Below are 19,195 nucleotides of genomic sequence, written 5' to 3' on the forward strand. Positions count from 1 at the left end.
TTTTTCATTCAGGAAACGTTTGAAATGTACATCTTAAAAGTGGTCCATGCTGTTGTCTTGTTGTTGTTGTTTTCTCTCTTTTTCTGGGTGAGGTAGAAAGCAAAGTATTCACATTTGCTAAGCTTCCCATTATTATTGGATGTGGGTGCAAATCTGCTTTTGATGCTACTGTTAAGCTCTTGATGTTACTTATGAGAGAGAAGATGGTTAATAATAATAATAATAATAATAATAATAATAATAATATGGCATTGACAAATTCGCTATTAGTCAATTGCAAAAGGCAGCCTTACTAGGAACTGCTTCCATCCTGCGACGATATCTGTAATACCATCAAACATCCACATTTGCCTATCCCAGGTCCTGGGTAAGGACTCGATAGGTAGACAAAATGCCAAATCCAGTCTGAACATCTGGCTGACTGTGCGATGATCCATAATAATAATAAAGTTGGAAGGGACCTTGGAGGTCATCAAGTCCAACCCCCTGCTCAGGCAGGAAACCCTACACCATTTCGGACAAATGGCTGTCCAGTCTCTTCTTAAAAACCTCCAGTGATGGAGCACCCACAACTTCTGGAGGCCAGTTGTTCCACTGGTTAATTGTTCTCACTGTCAGGAAGTTTCTCCTTAGTTCTAGGTTGCTTCTCTCCTTGATTAGTTTCCATCCGTTGCGTCTTCTGGGGCTTTGGAAAATAGCTTGACTCCCTCTTCTTTGGGGCAGCCCCTGAGAGATTGGAACACTGCTATCATGTCCCCACTGGTCCTTCTCTTCCTTAAACTAGACATACCCAATTCCAGTAACCGTTCCTTATATGTTTTAGCCTCCAGTCCCCTGATCATCTCTGTTGCTTTTCTCTGCACTCTTTCTAGAGTCTCAACATCTTTTTTACATCATGGTGACCAAAACTGGATGCAGTATTCCAAGTTTGGCCTTACCAAGGCATTGTAAAGTGGTATTAATACTTCACGTGATCTTGGTTTAAGTCAAAGTTTCTTCTTTGCCTTTCCATGTGGTCCTCATTATTTCTCCCCCTCTCTCCTCCTCCTCTCCTGTGTTAGAGAAATAATACTGTCCCATTCAGAAGGGTGTAATTCCTCAGTCCAGGATGCTTGCGCGGATGCCCAGAGGCAACAACCTAGCGGTCTGGATGAATGGCATGAAAATAGCGAAGAAGAATCGGATGATCGCTTGCCAGACCTTGAAAGAGATGATATGATGGTTAGAAGATTCGGGACTTTTCCGAAATCGATTAGTTCTCTTCTCCCAGCTAGCCAAGTAGCGATTTGTAATTCTCCATCGAAGCGCCAAAGAAAAGTGGCTGGTCAGAGTGAGCCGAAACTTCGGCAAAAAGCAGAAAAAACAGAAAGGTTATTGTGAGCGTCTTGTGCCTATTTTTGCATGGAAGGTTTTAATTGAGGGTTTTGTGTTCTGTTCCTTAAGTAGAAAGGATGAAATGAAATGGGGGGCGGTCAGTCAAAACGAACCGGTTGCCATAATATTCTAGCAGAAGATAATCAGTACGGTAAAAAGTTTACCAATACGAGAGACGTACAGAAAAATGACCACGTGTTAATTTAGTTTTCCCAAAGCTTTACGCCAGCAGCCAAGGGAAAACGTCACAGTGGTAAACCTAAGTTTGTGTTTATTTGCTTGTTGTGCTCCGCAGAAGCTGAAAAGAAAGCGGGAGTTGTGACTAGTATCATTTTATTCTGTTTGGGTTTAGCATCGTTAAGTTCATTTCTCCAAAAAATTTTTGCAGCTGCTAAGCATTGAATAGAATATCTTTATTGTCATTGCGTAACTCACAACGAAATCAAGTTCGTATAATGAATGTTGTTCTGATTTGTATCTATGTGTACTTATTTACTTGTTTATTACACTGGGGATTGCCTAAAACAGTGGTTCTCAACCTTTCTAATGCCGCGACCCCATAATACAGTTCCCCATGTTGTGGTGACCCCCAACCACTTATACATCATCGGGTGCCAGGGGCGTGGCCAAAGAAAAGGGGGAAAAAATGGCGGACAGCCTTGTTTGGCGACCCCCGTGAAATGGTCGTTCAACCCCAAATGGGGTCCCGACCCACAGGTTGAGAACCACTGGCCAAAAAGGAATTTGGCGTACCCTATTGTGAGTTTGCAAAGAGCTTAAAATACATGGACTCCCCAGGATAAAACATGCTCAACGTTAGTGCCTTATAAGCATCAGGCATTCTAGAGCTGTTCTAGACCTCTAGTTGTGATGTCACGGCAACACGGACGCAGGGAAACAGGGCTCTGTTTCCCACGCCCGAATTCTACCTGTTCCTCAGGTTTTAAAACAGACTACGGGTCATCCTCAATTTACAGCCACTCATTTAGTGGCCGTTCAAAGTTATGGCAGCACTAAAAAATGATGCGTGGCTGTTTTTTCACACTTAGCGACCATTGCAGCATTCCTGTAGTCACATGGTCCAAATCTGGCTGCTTAGCAACTGGCGTTTCCTTATGATAGCATCCCAGTGTTGGGTGATTTGTCACCTTCCCAAATGGCTTCCAACTAGCAAAGTCAACAGGGGAAACCAGACTCACTTAAAGACTGCACAAGTCACTTAACAACGGCAGTGATTCGCTTAACCCCTGTGGTCGTAAACTGGGGCAAAAGCACTGGCCTCGCTTAGCGATGAAAATTGGGATTGTAAGCCTGTAGTTGCATGCAGTTCTGTAGGATCAGCTTTGGTCTTCTGCTAGAATAACGCTGCTCACGATTGCTTTAACAGAAATGTCTCGTTGCTTTGCGTGACGCCACCTGGTCACGGAGCACCTTCATTTATATCAAAAGATCAAAATGAGCAGAAAAGGGATCCAGAGCGTGAGAAGGTGGGATTTCAGAATCCGGAGAAAGGTGATGTTATGGTGAGAAGAACGGAAGGTCTTTCAAAGCAGGCTGAATCATGCGTCAGTCAGTTGATTCCTGTTCATTTCTCCAAGCAACACAACAGGGAGGAAGAGTTTATAAGGACTGGACAGCAAGTGAAGAGGTCAGACACTTATTTTGGGGTCCCCCACCCCCTCTTCCCCATCTATTCTTATAATCTGTTAAAGGGGATGCAAAGCAACAAAACTGACAGGGAAAAAGGAGGTGCAGATGGAATCCGCTGGTGTAGCAATTGTTCATTTGCTCCTGTTTCTATCTTTGGCTGACAGGGGTCTTTTTATTTCCCCCTGTACCATTTATGGTCTCAGTGATACGGTGGCCACCCATAATGTAGCGATCCCCAAAAAAGTATTCCTTTCATTAAAGCCAACGTGCAATTTGTTGGTGCCGGTCTCCTGTAAAAAAAAATAACCCAATTCACAGTCATCTTCAGTTAGATTGGATAGATGTCTCTCTTCTGCCTGGATGGCGCTCACAAGTACAATTGCTGAAAAATACGGTGCTTTTGTGATTTTTTAAAATCTATCTATCTATCTATCTATCTATCTATCTATCTATCTATCTATCTATCTATATTATATCTATATCTATCTATCTATCTGTCTCTATCTATCTATCTGTCTCTATCTATCTATCTCTCTCTCTATCTCTCTGTCTATCTATCTCTATCTTATATCTATGTCTATCTATCTATCTCTCTGTCTATCTATCTATCTCTCTGTCTGTCTGTCTATCTATCTATCTTGTAACTATATCTATCTATCTATCTATCTATTTATCTATCTTATATCTATATCTATCTATCTGTCTCTATCTATCTATCTATCTCTGTCTATCTCTATCTATCTATCTTATATCTATGTCTATCTATCTATCTCTGTCTGTCTATCTCTCTATCTATCTATATCTATCTATCTTATAACTCTATCTATCTATCTATCTATCTATCTATATCTATCTCTATCTCTCTGTCTGTCTCTCTCTCTCTATCTATCATATCTATGTCTATCTATCTATCTATCTATCTATCTATCTATCTATCTATCTATCTATCTATCTATCTAGTTATAGATAGATATTAGTATTTTTATAATCACAAGTGCTTGATATTTTGTCAGCAACATATTGTCTGGATTTCAATACCTAGCTTGCTAATACATATTAAGTTCCTTTCTCTCTACCTCGTTTTTTCTAGCCAATGATAAAAGGCATCCCATGTTCTAAAATAAACGGAATCTTCTTTCTCTTTCATTTTCAATGTCAATCTATCCATTTTTGCACCGTCTTAAGATTTTTTTTAATTAACACTTCCTCCGTTGGTAAATCTTCATTTTTCCAATACAATTCTTCCTACACTTGCAGTTAATATACGTAAAATTAAATATATACACTCTTTCTCATAATTTCCTACAATTACGCCTAACAAAAATAATTCTGGCTTAAACTCTTCCTGTTTTTTCGACATTTTCTCGTTGTTGTTGTTTTTAATGCATGCTCTGTGACATAACGTCAGTCCTTGGCTCCGTGGATTGGAGATTGAAAGATCCGTGCTGTGTCCCCACTGCCATCTAAAACCGAGTCTTTTTTTAGCGTCCTTGCGACGGATTCGGTAAGAGCTGAACCGTTTTGCGCAGAGATCGCTCAAAGCGTTGCGACGCAGCCCGAGTACACACTGGAACACCACAGGCGTAGTGTGGCAGGCTTAGCACCAGAGGATGTTGATAAGAATGTATTGGACCCCAACATAATCCAGCCAGAGATGCAGAAACGTCTCGGACTCAGTAGCAAACAACTGGCGACACGAGACGCTGACCCTTTGCAGATGTGAGCCTTTGCCCAATTCCTAATGTCCATATAAAAGTGTGTTGTGCAGGCTACCCAGTGTGTGGGGTTGTGTATTAACATGCATGTAGGCTGGTAATGAGCCTTTGTGGTTAATAAATCTACGCTGAGCCCAGCCATTGGGCTGGGTGAACGGCAGTTCAAGAAAACTGATAATATTCTTGAAAAATTCAGTGTAAACTTAAGTCACCGGGATTCTCCTCTGGAGATCTGCAAATTGCAGCTTATAAATTATAGAATCTTGCAGAAATAGAACACGGTATTTTCGCTTGCAGGATCCCTCAAGCGCTACAGGGTAAAGTTGTGGATCCCTGTACGCATTAATTATCATAATAGGACACGTGTAGTAACTGCATGGGTGGCTGATCTCAGCAACACAGGTAGTCCTCGATTCTTCAAAGGTTCATTTAGTGACCGTTCAAAGTTACAACAGTACTGGGGAAAAAGTGACACAGGACCGTTTTTCACACTTACGACCGTCGCAGCTTCCCCGCGGTCACGTGATCAAAATTCAGACTTGGCAACCAACTCGTGTTTATGACGGTCGCCGTGTTCCGGGGGGAGTCACGTGATCCCCTTTTGCGAGCGTCTCAACGAGCAAAGTCCACGGAGGAAAGCAGATTCATTTAGTGACCGTGTTACTAATTTAACCACTGCAGTGATCCACGCAAAAACGAGGCAAAATTCACTTAGCAAATGTTTGCTTAGCAGCAGAAATGTCGGCCTCCCCTGAGGACTACCTGTATATGATTATTATGATTATTATTATTGCTTTTATTTTCTCAGCTTATCTATTAGGAACTGCTTTCGGCCTTGCACGGTGTGGCTTGCTAACAGGATAATTCCGAATTCTAAACATTTGGGTTAATTAAAAAGAACACTGCTTGAAGAAAAAAAAAATCAACGTTCTACGGAGAGAGAGAGAACAAAGTTCTATTGCATGCGTGTTTTTCTGACGTGTTAATGCTCTCCTGCCTTTTTAAGCTTCCGTTTCAGAGGAAAAGTGATCATTTTCACTGCGGCCAATGCCCAAATTGAATGCTTCGTTACCGTCCCGGCCCAGCGTCTCTAACTTTATATTTGATTTTATAGATCCGGCTGCCGAACCCCTGTGTCTGATGAGGCAGAGTAAGTTGTTGTGTGTTTGGGTACCTGAAAACCACTCAAGCTGCATGCTATCTGTACTTACTACTAATTTAAAATGCAGCTGGTTCCCTTCAATTCTCCTGCTTTCCTTGTCCTTCTGCGCTTTTAACGTATACGTCGGCTGTGGCATTAAAGTCCTAACTTTCCTAAAAGCAGCAAAGCATGCAATGGCTGGAAGAAAACCAAGCTTTTGCTAATTCACGATGTGATTGTTGTTTTTAAGCTCTGTGGGGCCTGGGATGATTAAAAGGAACTAGACTTCTTACATTGAAGATGGAACCATGGCTGTGTAGCCTTCAAACCTACGAATTTTCTCCTGCTAATAAGACCAGTTCCTTAAAAAGAATTATTATTTTTTTCCTTAAAGCAGTTTAGCTCCATCCTGTAGCCAAACCCCAAATCGTTTTGTAGAGACAGAAACATTGTTGTGCTTTTCCACATCAAAGCGACTGATAATGCTTACACATTTTTGCATTGGGAACACGTTTTAAAAATAACTTCTTCTTTTTTCTGAACTAGGATCTTAAATAAATAAATGTGGCAGATAATCCGTGCCAACTGGAAGCAGGAAAGGGATAACCATTCTGTTAGTCTGTCTCCAAAATCTCTCTCTCTCTCTCTCTCTCTCTCTCTCTCTCTCTCTCTCTCTCTCTCTCTCTCTCTCTCTCTCTCTCTCTCTCTCTCTCTCTTAAATTGAAACCATTCTTAATTTTGTTAATGGCCTTTATTCCAATTTTGGGCTGAGTTTAATTAGAAGATAAATGGACATACATTAATGCTGACTTTGAGACATGCTATGTCTGCAAAATATGACTGCAGATCTGTAATACTCCTAAGAGTTTATTAGAGATAACTGGCCTTTTTTTTTTCAATAAAGAACAGAACAGAATAGAATCTGTATTGCAAATAGAATAGAATAGAATAGAATAGAATAGAATAGAATAGAATAGAATCTTTATTGAGAATAGAATAGAATCTTTATTGAGAACAGAATAAAATAGAATCTTACTAAGAATAAATAATAGAATAGAATAGAATAGAATCTTTATTGAGAATAGAATAGAATCTTTATTAAGAACAGAACAAAATAGAATCTTACTAAGAATAAATAATAGAAGAAAAGAGAAGAGAAGAGAAGAGAAGAGAAGAGAAGAGAAGAGACTGGACAGCCATTTGTCTGAAATGGTATAGGGTTTCCTACCTGAGCAGGGGGTTGGACTAGATGACCTCCAAGATACCTTCCAACTTTATTATTATTGTTGTTGTTGTTGTTACTAGAATAGAATAGAATTTTTATTGAGAATAGAATCTTTATTAAGAACAGAACAGAATAGAATCTTACTAAGAATAAAGAGTAGAGTAGAGTAGAGTAGAATAGAATAGAGAGTTCTTTATTGGCCAAGTGTGATTGGATACTTAGAAAGTTAGGATCATGTTTGCAAATGCTTAGCAACGATCTAGCAAAATAGATTGAAATTCCACACAGTAATAAAATGATCTCCGCTTGGTGTTTGATCTATTTCACTAGAGCTGTTTCAGTTCATATAAGGATCACCTCATGAAGTTGATGTGCTTATAACATTAACCTGCATTTCTACCAAAAAAAAAAAGAAAAAAGAAATTCTGTCTATATGTGCCAGTCCTGAAAATCAATGAGCTGCATAGGGTGTCTTTGAGTTGTTCTACTTTGCAATGTAATCTTTCATCTTGCTTAACATTCGTAACCAGCTTTGTAGCTTCATCGTGCAAGACAAATTGTCATAGAATAGAAAAATTGTTCATTGTTTTATAATGTATGAGTTTTCCAGGATCTTACCCTTAACAAAATAACAAAATCGACCTTTCTGCATGTGCGTTCAATAGAGAGATGGCGACCTCAGCTTACTCACTGTTGGCATTTTAACCTAAAATAGTAGCTACTATGTTCTTCTCAACTGTCTCTTTTAGAGTGTCTCTAGAGAGTGTAATTTCACTATCTCTATTATATAGTAATCATTGCAAATATTTCAGAATTTGAGAGGTACATATGTAACTCATGGCTGCTTTCTAAGGCTCTTTTCAAACTTTCTACTTTGGGAGAAAGTTTTATGAAATACAGTATATTCTGGGCTGAGACATTTTTTGATCCTGAAGGCTGTCCATGGTGCCTGTTGGTGGAATAGGAACCAGGTGGACAGGTCATCTCTATCAGCGCCTTCTGGGGCAGTGGTTCTCAACCTGTGGGTCGGGACCCCATTTGGGGTCGAACGACCATTTCACGGGGGTCGCCAAACAACGCAGTCCGCCATTTTTTCCCCCTTTTCCTTAGCTGTGCTACTCCCTTTTATTCTATTGGCTTTTGAAAGCCAATAGAATAGACTCTCTTGAATAGAGTCTAATTCTATTGGCTTTCAAAAGCCAATAGGAATTGTCCAGGCTGTCTCTGCCCTGCTGAGCCCACCAAAAGTCCCATTCTGCAAACGGTGCTGCACCAGTTGAGTAGTCCTCGACTTACGACCGGTTGAGTAGTCCTCGACTTACGACCAGTTGGGGGTCGCGGCATTAAAAAGGTTGAGAACCACTGTTCTAGGACTTGGAGTCAACTAGGGCTTGTAGTCAGTGCATTTAGAACACAACCCAGTTCCATGTCCCAAAGGTGCTCTTCAAAAAACAACTGGACTTTCTTGATTTTTTTTCCCCTTGAAAACGGTTCTCTTCTGATCCAAGAACTGACTTCAGTTCTTCAGCTTCGCAAGTTCTGAAGAAGCTTCTTGGATGAGAAGAAGGGGGGAAAAAACCCCAAGAAAGTTGAATTGCCTTTTGGAACAACCATGACTTGGATGAATGAGCATCTCCATAGAGAATCCATCAGATCTCACACACACTCCCCTCATTTGGGATAATCATTCAAGACTTCTTGCAATCTCTCGTGCTGCGTGAAGTCAGAATCAAATTCCTCTGTCCTTCTTTCCCATTTTTATACCCGTTTCACTACACCTCAGTTAGGAAACTTTGAATGCATTGAAAACCAGAAATTCTGGCTCAAAGTCGGTGATTTAACAGGAGGCCGGTAAGCCACAGGGACTTAGCTGAACCAGGCTGGGTTCAACGCGGCCTGCACAGATCCAGGTTACCCCTGCAGAGGTGAAGAATTGATGGCACTATCAGTGAATTTCTATCAGTGTTTCTCAACCTTGACCATTTTAAGGCAGGTGGACTTCAACTCCCAGAATTCCACAGCCAGCCTCTCCATTATATGAGTAAATCTTCAGTAAGCCTTCCAGTAAAGTTTGAAAATCACCGGGGCAAGCAATGAGTTTTGACGTTTTTCAACCCAAAAGAAGGGACAGTTGAGAAATTGAACAAGGCTGTCTATAGAGGATTGTGCCCAATTCATGCAATCGCGTTGAGCACAAGAATTGCTTTGGACGTGCTTCGGTTTGGCTTAAGCGGCCAACTTGCACGTATGTTACTCGTATGGCTGCTTCTGAGCACTTCCACTTAAAGCAGGGGTGGGGAACCGTGGCCCTTTTACGACGCGTGGGCTTCAACTCCCAGAATTCCTGAGCCAGCTCAGGAATTCTGGGCGTTGAAGTCCACGCGTCGTAAAAGGGCCACGGTTTCCCACCCCTGGCCTAAGGATATCTGATTCTTAGGTGTGTCTGGCCAAAGGCATCTTAAGCTAAGGAACTTCACAGCTTTCCATGGAAGCAGATCCATTGCACTTCCTTCCAGCCCCCTCCTGTGGCTAAAATCTTCAAAGTCCACTGTTGACAAACTAATTCTTTCCTTTCAGGAGCGTGAGCATGTTCGACATGAGATGTCCAGACGAGGGTGCTGTGAATCAACCTCACAGTAAAGCTCGCCATGAAAAGCTTCAGATCGTTCATCACCAGCTGAAGGAAGACGAGGATCAGTGGCAAGATGTGAGTAGGGGGTCTGTAGAGACATGGTAGTCAGAGCTAGTTGCTATCATAGAGCCTTGGCAGACCACGTTTAAATTACAGGCACAATAATCAATAGAATCAAGATCACGTAAAGTCTTAATGCCACTCTATAATGCTTTGGTGAGGCCACACTTGGAATACGGCGTCCAGTTTTGGTCGCCACGATCAAAAAAGAGATGTTGAGACTCTAGAAAGAGTGCAGAGAAGAACAACAAAGATGTTTAGGGGACTGCCAGATAAAATGTACGAAGAACGGTTGCTGGATCTGGGTATGTCTCTAGTCTAATGAAGAGAAGGACCAGGGGTGACGTGATGGCAGTCTTCCAATATTTGAAGGGCTGCCCCAAAGACGAGATGATCAAGCTGTTCTCCAAAGCACCAGAAGGCAGGATAAGTAGCAATGGATGGAAACTAATCAAGGAGAGAAGAAACCTAGAACTAAGGAGAAACTTCTTGGCAGTGAGACCAATTAATTAGTGGAACAACTTGCCTTTAGAAGTTGTGAGTGCTCCATCACTGGAGGTCTTTAAGAAGAAACTGGACAGCCATTTGTCTGAAATGCTAGAGCAGGGGGTTGGACTAGAAGATCTCCAAGGTTCCTTCCAATTCTGTTGTTGTTGTTATATTACGATGAACCATTGAGACAGCTAGACATATGTCTAGTGTATGGAAGAGACGGATCCAAAAGACACAATAACTGTCTTCCAATACCTGAGGGGCTGTCACAGAGAAAGGGGGTTCACTTATTCTCCAGAGCACCCGAAGGCAGGACAAGAAGCAACAGATGGAAACTAACCAAGAAGAGAAGCAACCTGGAACTAAGGAGGAATTTCCCGATGGTTAGAACAATTAATCAGAGGAACAACTTGCCTCCCGACATTACATGTGCTCCACATGGAGGTGTTTAGAAATAGTAATAGTAAAATAGTAGTAAAGTTGGAAGGGACCTTGGAGGTCATCTAGTCCAACCCCCTGCTCAGGCAGGAAACCCTACACCATTTCGGACAAATGGCTGTCCAGTCTCTTCTTAAAAACTTCCAGTGTTGGAGCATTTACTGCTTCTGGAGGCAGGCTGTTCCACTGATTAATTGTTCTCACTGTCAGGAAGTTTCTCCTTAGTTCTAGGTTGCTTCTCTCCTTGATTAGTTTCCACCCGTTGCTTCTTGTCCTGCCTTCAGGTGCTTTGGAAAATAGCTTAATTCCCTCTTCTTTATGGCAGCCCCTGAGATATTGGAATACTGCTATCATGTCCCCCTTTGTCCTTCTCTTCGTTAAGACTGGGCAACCATTTGACTGGGATGGGATGGTATCTCCTGCTCTTTTTTTTTTTAAATTTGACAGTTTGGCCTGAAGGCCCGAAGTTTGGCCAGTTTGGCCCGAAGGCCTGGAACTTTGGCAGTCTCCCACTGAAATACGGGTAGTCCTTGACTTACCACCACAACTGCGCTCAAAATTTATGTTTATGTTGTTGGGTATTTCTTTTTCCTTTGCCTCCACTCCGTGATTTTATGTAGGATTTAGCCCGGTGGAAAACCCGTCGTAGGAGTGCTTCCCAGGACTTGCTGAAAAAAGAAGCCGAGAGGAAGAAGATGGAGCAGCTACTCATTGGAGGAGAGGGAAACAGTGAGAGAAGGAAGAGCATCAAGACGTATCGAGAGATTGTGGAGGAGAAGTACGTTAGCCTTAAGGAAGCAAAGGCGGGTTGCAGAAGGCACACCAGATCATAATACGGGTTGAGTTGAGTGCGTGAATGAGCCCAGGCAATTGTGGCATATTCTGAAACCATGGCTAAAGAAATGATGGTCCAGATATGGATCGAAAAGAATATTTGTAACTCAGAGTTGAACTGTGTTTGCTGCTTTCTGAGCTTGGTGGTTATCTTGCTGAAGTTTCATGACTCAAACTAGGTAACACCCTCAGAGCAAATCCTACTCCGCTGTAGCACAGATGTGGTTACCTAGCTGGGTAAACACAACATCTGCAAGAAAACAACCAAGTTCAGACAGCCCCAAGGATCCGACAGTCTGGACATATTTGCCTTGTGGCCCAAGTTCTGTGTTTGTAAAAGGTGTTATTACATCATGCCTCTTGGAATCTAAAGCATAGGCTGGCTGCAGGTGTGTGTGTGTGTGTGTGTGTGTGTGTGTGTGTGTGTGTGTGTGTGTGTGTAGAACATCAGGGCTTGAGTTGTCCATCAAAGAAGAAATAGTAAAAATCTCAAAGGTTTTTTCAGGAGGCAACTGGACTTTCTTGTTTTTCCTTTGAAGACATTTCGCTTCTCATCCCAGAAGCTTCTTCAGCTCTGACGGGAGGGTGGGGAACGGAAGGATTTATACTCCTTGTAGAGAGCTAGTCATTTGCATTCTTTTAGAGGGTCATTGAGGCCATTTGAAAAGGCCTCTTCCTTCTTCTTCTTCCTCTTTCTTTCCCTTTCCCTTATCCTTCACCTCTTCCTCCTCCTTTTCTTTCTTTTTCTTTCTTTCTCTGTCTCTCTCTTTCTCTCTGTCTCTTTTTCTTCTGCCCTTCTCCTTCTTTCCCTCCCATCTTCCTCCTCCTCTTCCTCTTCCATCCTTCTCCCAAAGATACTTTTTCAGGAGGCAGCTGGACTTTCTTATTTTTCTTTGAAGATGTTTCACTTCTCATCCCAGAAGCTTCTTCAGCTCTGACTGGATGGCGGGGAAGGGAAGGATTTATATTGCTTGCAGACAGCTGGTCCTTTTGCCTTCTCTTAGAGTAGTTGTTGAGGCCATTTGAAAAAAACCTCCTCCTCTTCCTTCTTCTTCTTCTTCTTCCTCTTCTTTTTTTCCCTTTCCCTTATCCTTCACCTCCTCTTCCTTTTTCTTTCCTCCTCCTCCTCTCTCTCTCTCTCTGTCTCTTTCTCTGTGTCTCTCTGTCTGTCTCTGTCTGTCTGTCTGTCTCTCTCTCTCTCTCCTATCTTCTCCTTTCTTCCTTCCATCCCTTCTTCCTCCTCCTTTTCCTCTTTCCCTTTCATCCTTCTCCCAAAGAAGCTTTTTCAGGAGGAAACTGGACTTTCTCATTTTTCTTTGAAGACGTTTTGCTTCTCATCCCGGAAGCTTCTTCAGCTCTGACTGGATGGTGGGGAAGGGAAGGATTTATACTCCTTGCAGACAGCTGGTCATTTGCATCTTTTTAGAGAGTCATTGAGGCCACTTGGAGGCTTGTCTGTGTCCTCAGGGTCACCTGAGTGGTGCCAATGGGTGTGGAGACTTCTTGGCTGCAGAGTGAAGGGACACAGGGCAGAAAACACCCTGACAAACCTCCAGGTGGCCTCAACGACTCGGCAAATGACCAGCTGTCTTCAGGGAGTATCAATCCTTCCATCCCCCACCATCCAGTCCGAGCCGAAGAAGCTTCTTAGATGAGAAGCGAAACATCTTCAAAGAAAAACAAGAAAGTCCAAGTGCCTCGTGAAAAAGCACCTGGATGACTGAACATCTCCATAGACAGATCAGTAAAAAGCATTCGTCCTGATCTTCTGCTCCACATGGTAGTTTTCCAATATGCTCAGTACTTGCTATGACTCTAAATATAAGGGTCTGTAGAGTAGCAGAAGGGCATCGTTACTTTGCAACTGCTCACGAGACAAAAGTTGGGCTTTCTTTCTCCTACACGGTTGCCCACTTGGGGTCCAGATGTTAATTCTGCAGTCTTCTTCCCAAGATTCTTTTTCAAAAGGCAACTGGACTTTTCTTTTTTCTTTCTTTTTTTAAAAAAAGATTTGTATTCACTTATAAAAACACCAAAATACAAAAGCAAATAGTAAAGGAACAATGGTAGGGGAAGGGGAAAAAGAGACGTGTGGAAAAGGGGGTGAGGGACACCCCCTCTGTTGCAGTAAAATAAGACATTAAGGTCGAACCTCGACTTTTTACATGTCTATAGAAGTGTGAACTAGCCATTTCTAGATCAGCAAATCCATCTAATCAGTAAAACCCCAAATCATAGCATCGGTTTTTTTTCCAGCTCAAGCACAAAGCCCAGAAGCGGTTTCCAAGTAGAAACAAAAGTACTTATATTCTTTTCTTTTTATTGAAACGCTCCGTTCAGCTAATTCTCCGCTAATTCCACCAGCTTTTGTAGCCCTTCGTCCATGGTGGGAATCGAAACATCCTTCCATTTTTTTTTTTTGTGCATGGAGCAGTCTTACTGCCGTCGCAACTGGACTTTTCTTGTTGTTGTTGTTGTTTTTTCCTTTGAAAATATTTCGCTTCTCATCCGAGGAGCTTCTTCAGTTCTCGGAACATTTTCAAAGAAGAAAAAAAAAGAACAACCCAAGGAACTCCAGTTGCCTTTTGAAAGCGAAGACGCCTTTTTGGAACGCCGTGAGGAAGTTCAGTAAACCTTCCGCCATCTTGTTTCTGCTCCCCTCGAAACAGGGAGAAGCGTGAAAGGGAACTTCACGAAGCCTACAAGAACGCCAGCTCTCAGGAAGAGGCGTACAATATACTCCAACATTACATCGAGAGGTTCACCATTAGCGAAGCCGTCCTTGAACGCCTGGAGATGCCAAAGCTTTTGGAAAGAAGCCATTCCGCAGAGCCAAATTCGCCCTCCTCGTCCAAGGGCCCCAATCCCCTCCAATACTTACGGCAGCAGTCGCTCCCGGCCCCAAAATTCACTTCCACGTTTGAAGCCACCATCACCCCCACCAGCGGATCAGATGGCAACACGCCCACCGGCTCCCCCTCCTCAAGCAGAGCCCCGGGCTCCATGGCTGTGCCACTGGTGACGCCCAAGCCTTACGCCCAGCCGAAAGACACCCAGGAGATTTTGAGAAACTTCAAGGTGGGTTGAGAGAGGAAAAGAAAAAGGCCTCCAGCCAATGGACAGTAGACTTTACAAGTTTAATAGATAGGGAGGGAGGGAGGGAGGGAGAGAGACAGAGAAAGAGATAGGCAGACAGACAGACACAGACAGACATGATAGATGATGGATGATAGATGTGAATAGACAGATGTACACAGATAGACAAGCAGAGATGATAGATGATGGTGGATGGATGGATGGATGGATGGATGGATAGATAGATAGATAGATAGATAGATAGATAGATAGATAGATAGATAGATAGAGATGATAGATAGATAGTGAGAGAGAGAGAGGATGGATGGCTAGATAGAGAGAGAGAGATGATAAATAGATAGATAGATGATAGATAGATAGATAATAGATAGATAGATGGCTAGATGGCTAGATGGCTAGATAGGATGGATGGCTAGATAGAGAGAGAAATATATATAGATAGATACAGATAGATACAGATGATAGATAGATAGATAGATAGATAGATAGATAGATAGATAGATAGATAATGCAAAGAAAGGAACAACTTTGATAGTTACAACTAATTGATTAAGTCTTCTAGATAGATGAGAGAGAGAGTTAGATAATAGCTTGATAGGGAGAGTGCAGTTTTGTAGTCGTAACCACATTCCATTTTCCTTCTCATTAGAACTAATCAAAGATGTTTTCAGAGCCTTAATCCATCTGCTTTTGGGTTTTGAAATGCAGGTCGAGGGGAAGATCACGGTGAATGGAGAAGTGAGCAACGGAGTGGAAGGAGAGCCAGACAAGGAGTGCTCAGCCCTTCTGTTTGAACCTTCCCCCAGCCTTTCAACCAAGTCTGACCACGTGGTCGAACGGCCTGGTGGATCCATGGAGGGAAGCGCAGATCCCACCACTCCTGAACTCAATCAGAAGCGCTTAATCGAACACGGTGTACGCAGAGAGCAAGTTGTAAGGGCCAAATACTTGGGTTAGCAGGAGCCTGGACTGCCATCTGTCAGAAATGGTGTAGGGTCTCCTGCTTGGACGGGGGGGAGAGTGGACTAGAAGACCTACAAGGTCCCTTCCAACTCTGTTTATTCTACTCTACTCTACTCTACTCTACTCTATTCTAATTCCCATATTCTACTCTATTCTGTTCTGTTCTGTTCTACTCTACTCTATTCTAATTCCCATATTCTACTCTACTCTACTCTACTCTACTCTACTCTACTCTAATCTACTCTACTCTACTCTACTCTACTCTACTCTACTCTAATTCCCATATTCTACTCTATTCTGTTCTGTTCTACTCTACTCTACTCTATTCTAATTCCCATATTCTACTCTACTCTACTCTACTCTACTCTACTCTACTCTACTCTACTCTACTCTACTCTACTCTACTCTACTCTACCCTACTCTACTCTACTCTATTCTATTCTAAACAGAATTCCCTAAACAGAAGTGCCAAGTTATTGAATCCTAAAAGCTTATGCAAACTATAGAGAGTCATTTGATTTTCGCAGGATATAAGTGTAATAAATAAGCCACCTTTTCTTTGGCTTCTGCTTTAACCATGAATTCCATGTTTTCTGCAGGACTCCTTGATGGAAGAACCTGAAACAGCCAGCCAAAAAGAGAGAACTGATTCGGAAGAAATGTTTCTGGGTAGGTTTTTCCATTTTTAAAGAACAGTAAACATGTAATGTAGCAATAGAAGAGAATATTTGTAGCTCAGGGTTGACCTGTGAGGTCCTTGGTGCTCTCTGAGCTTGGTGGTTTTCCTGCAGATGTTTTATAACTCAACTTGGTTACATCATCAGTGTCAGAAGGGAGTGGGTTTTACTGAAAGGAGGAAGAGGAGGAGGAGGAGGAGGAGGAGGAAGAAGAAGAAGAAGAAGAAGAAGAAGAAGAAGAAGAAGAAGAAGAAGAAGAAGAAGAAGAAGAAGAAGAAGAAGAAGAAGAAGAAGAAGAAGAAGAAGAGGAGAAGGAGAAAGGAGGAGGAGATGGAAGAAGAAGAAGAGGAGAAGAAGAAGAAGAAGATGAAGAAGAAGAAGAAGAAGAAGAAGAAGAAGAAGAAGAAGAAGAAGAAGAAGAAGAAGAAGAAGAAGAAGAAGAAGAAGAAGAAGAAGAAGAAGAAGAAAAGAAGAAGAAGAAGCCTTCGTGCTCTCTGATCTTAGATTTTTTTCTCACTAATTTTGAACTGTCACAAATGAACTGTGGTAAATTGAGTTACCTGTAGTTTACAATTAGTCCTCAGTTACAGACAGTTAGCTAGAGCTGCTAAATGAGCCACCCGAAGACCAGCCGAGAAATATTCAGAAACAACAGAAAATAAATGCCAATGAATTATATTAGCAACTTTGGGTATAAATTGTGGGTATCGCTAGAAAGTATAATTAACTAACTACAGGATTCAATATGTAATTATTTTCTTATAAATTAATAATAACGTGGAAGGGGGGAAAAACATGCCCTCCCTCTTAGTTTTATAGTTTGCAATTATTACCGCAGCGGTTAACTCAGCTTGATGCAGGAAAGCATTCAGAAGAATTATTTTTAAGAATATTTTAAGAAAGCAGTTGGGCTGCCTTTTCGTAGCTGGGCCCGATGAGGCACGTTTTTTGTTTTTATTTAAAATTAATTCCCCAAAGCAGAAGGTTGAAGAAAGCAGCTGCAAATTACTTCTGTACTGATGCCATGAAAACCTACAAATACCGTGTTTTCCCGAAAATAAGACTGGGTCTTTTTTTTTTTGCCTCCAAAAGAGGCACCAGGTCTTATTTTTGGGGTAGGCCTTACCTCACCTCCGTCACCGACAGCCCCACCCAGCCGGCTCCACTTCTTCTGGGGCCGAAGTTCTGCAGCTGCATTCGGGCCTGCATTTTACAGTCAGGCCTTTCCAGAAGGCCTAAGCAGCCAAATACCGAGCAATGGATTCAATCCATAGCTTGGTGCTCAGCTGCTGAGATCTTGCAGAACCGAGCTACAGATTAAATCCATAGCTCAGTTCTCGGCTGCAGAGGCCTTCCGGAAAGCTCCGTGACTGAGAAATGCAGGCCTGGCTGCAGAAGAGGCCTCAGAAGAAGAAGTGGGCCAGCGAGGAGAGGCCTGGCTGCAAAGGAAGTGGGTGCAGGCAACTCCCCACCTCCACTTGATGTTTAGGTGTGTACCTTGCCTCAAAACTAGGGCTTATTTTTGAGGTAGGGCTTATATTAGGCCCACCCCCCAAAATAAAGCTAGGGCTTCTTGTTGGTGTAGGCCTTACTTTCGGGAAAACACGGTATGTACCTGGAGTCACCCACAAGGTTGAGAGTGATTTTCATCTCTGTGAAAATACAACTAGTCCTTGACTTAACAACCAAAACTGAGCCCAAAATTTCTGTTGTTAAGCGAGTGTTGTTAAGTGAGTTTTGCTCCCTTTTACAACCTTCCTTGTCTTGGTTGTTAAGTGAATCACTGCAGTTGTTCAGCTAGTAACCTGGTTGTTAAGGGAATCTGGCTTACCCATGGACTTTTGCTCGTCGAAAAAGGGGATCACGTAACCCCGGGGCACAGCAATTGGTTCTGACTTGGTTATTTTCTTGAGATCAAGAAACTCTATCAAACTCTATCTATCTATCTATCTATCTATCTACCTATCTCTCTCTCTCTCTCTCTATCTATCTATCTATATATATATATATATATATATATTATAAAATTTGGATTGCTAACAAAGAATTAAGGGAGAATGGAATAGCTATTTCGAACTTTTTAGTTCTCATCAACCAGACATACCCTTTTGAGATTCGAACCTGGGCTGTCTGCATGTTAAGCAGCTGTGTTAACCTCTAGGCTACAGGCTCTTTCTCACTTTGTCAGCTGTGTCAGGGAGGGAAGATTCCTGTTAGCAATCCAAATTTTATAATATAAATGATGTCGCAGTTGCGACTGCTGCCTGTGGATGGCTCTAGTTTGAGCTGATACAAGGCAAAAGATTTCTTTCTCCCATATTTGGGTCGACAGGGTGCATCAAAAAGCACTCAAGGTATATCTATATATCTATATCTATCTGTCTGTCTGTCTCAGTGTGTGTGTATTTGTGTGTATGTGTGTGTTAGGCAGCTGTATTAACCTCTAGGCCCAGGTTCAAATCTCAGAAGAGTATGTCTAGCTGATGAGAGCTAAATAGCTCGAAATAGCTATACCAGTCTCCCTTTAACTCTTTGTCAGTTTATCTTTTTTTTCTTTCTTGTCTTTTTAATGGATTAGCTCCAGACCTCACCGAATCCAGCACCAAGTTTTCCTGTGCCAACCTCATGGTGGCCCACATGGAACTATCTTCCGTCCACAACCATCCCAACGAAATAGAGTCAAACCGTGGCCTGAATTCGACTCGGGAGCCCAAAATGCTCGAAAGAGGAGAACAGAACGGTACAGAAGCTTCGGCTAGCCAGAAGGTAACTTTAAGATGTGTGTCTGAGAAGCGAGTGAAATGTTAATGCTATCCTTCTCAAAGGGAGGTGTGCATTTTTTCACCGACGCACGCACAGGCGCGCGCACACACAGAAACATACACGCAAAGGCCTCTT

General features: G+C 42.3%; 1 protein-coding gene across 15 annotated transcripts in view; it reads left to right on the forward strand.

The window, feature by feature from the left end:
* Nucleotides 1-19,195, forward strand: part of LIMCH1 (LIM and calponin homology domains 1) — a 167,013-nt gene that overhangs the window by 131,356 nt on the left and 16,462 nt on the right. For 7 of the 15 annotated variants that reach the window (XM_039325233.1, XM_039325234.1, XM_039325242.1 and 4 more), the window contains 10 exons: nt 1,062-1,376; nt 2,762-3,022; nt 4,510-4,743; nt 5,854-5,889; nt 9,683-9,812; nt 11,348-11,505; nt 14,231-14,639; nt 15,366-15,590; nt 16,220-16,289; nt 18,876-19,063. In XM_039325233.1, the coding sequence (XP_039181167.1) occupies nt 1,062-1,376; nt 2,762-3,022; nt 4,510-4,743; nt 5,854-5,889; nt 9,683-9,812; nt 11,348-11,505; nt 14,231-14,639; nt 15,366-15,590; nt 16,220-16,289; nt 18,876-19,063 (2,026 nt within the window). The remainder of the gene's footprint in view (nt 1-1,061; nt 1,377-2,761; nt 3,023-4,509; nt 4,744-5,853; nt 5,890-9,682; nt 9,813-11,347; nt 11,506-14,230; nt 14,640-15,365; nt 15,591-16,219; nt 16,290-18,875; nt 19,064-19,195) is intronic. The other 8 variants (XM_039325245.1, XM_039325246.1, XM_039325247.1 and 5 more) reach the window with 6 other exon arrangements.

This window comes from Crotalus tigris, unplaced genomic scaffold (genome assembly GCF_016545835.1).
Source record: "Crotalus tigris isolate CLP2741 ecotype Arizona unplaced genomic scaffold, ASM1654583v1 scf7180000024321.1087588, whole genome shotgun sequence".
Taxonomy (NCBI): domain Eukaryota; kingdom Metazoa; phylum Chordata; class Lepidosauria; order Squamata; family Viperidae; genus Crotalus; species Crotalus tigris.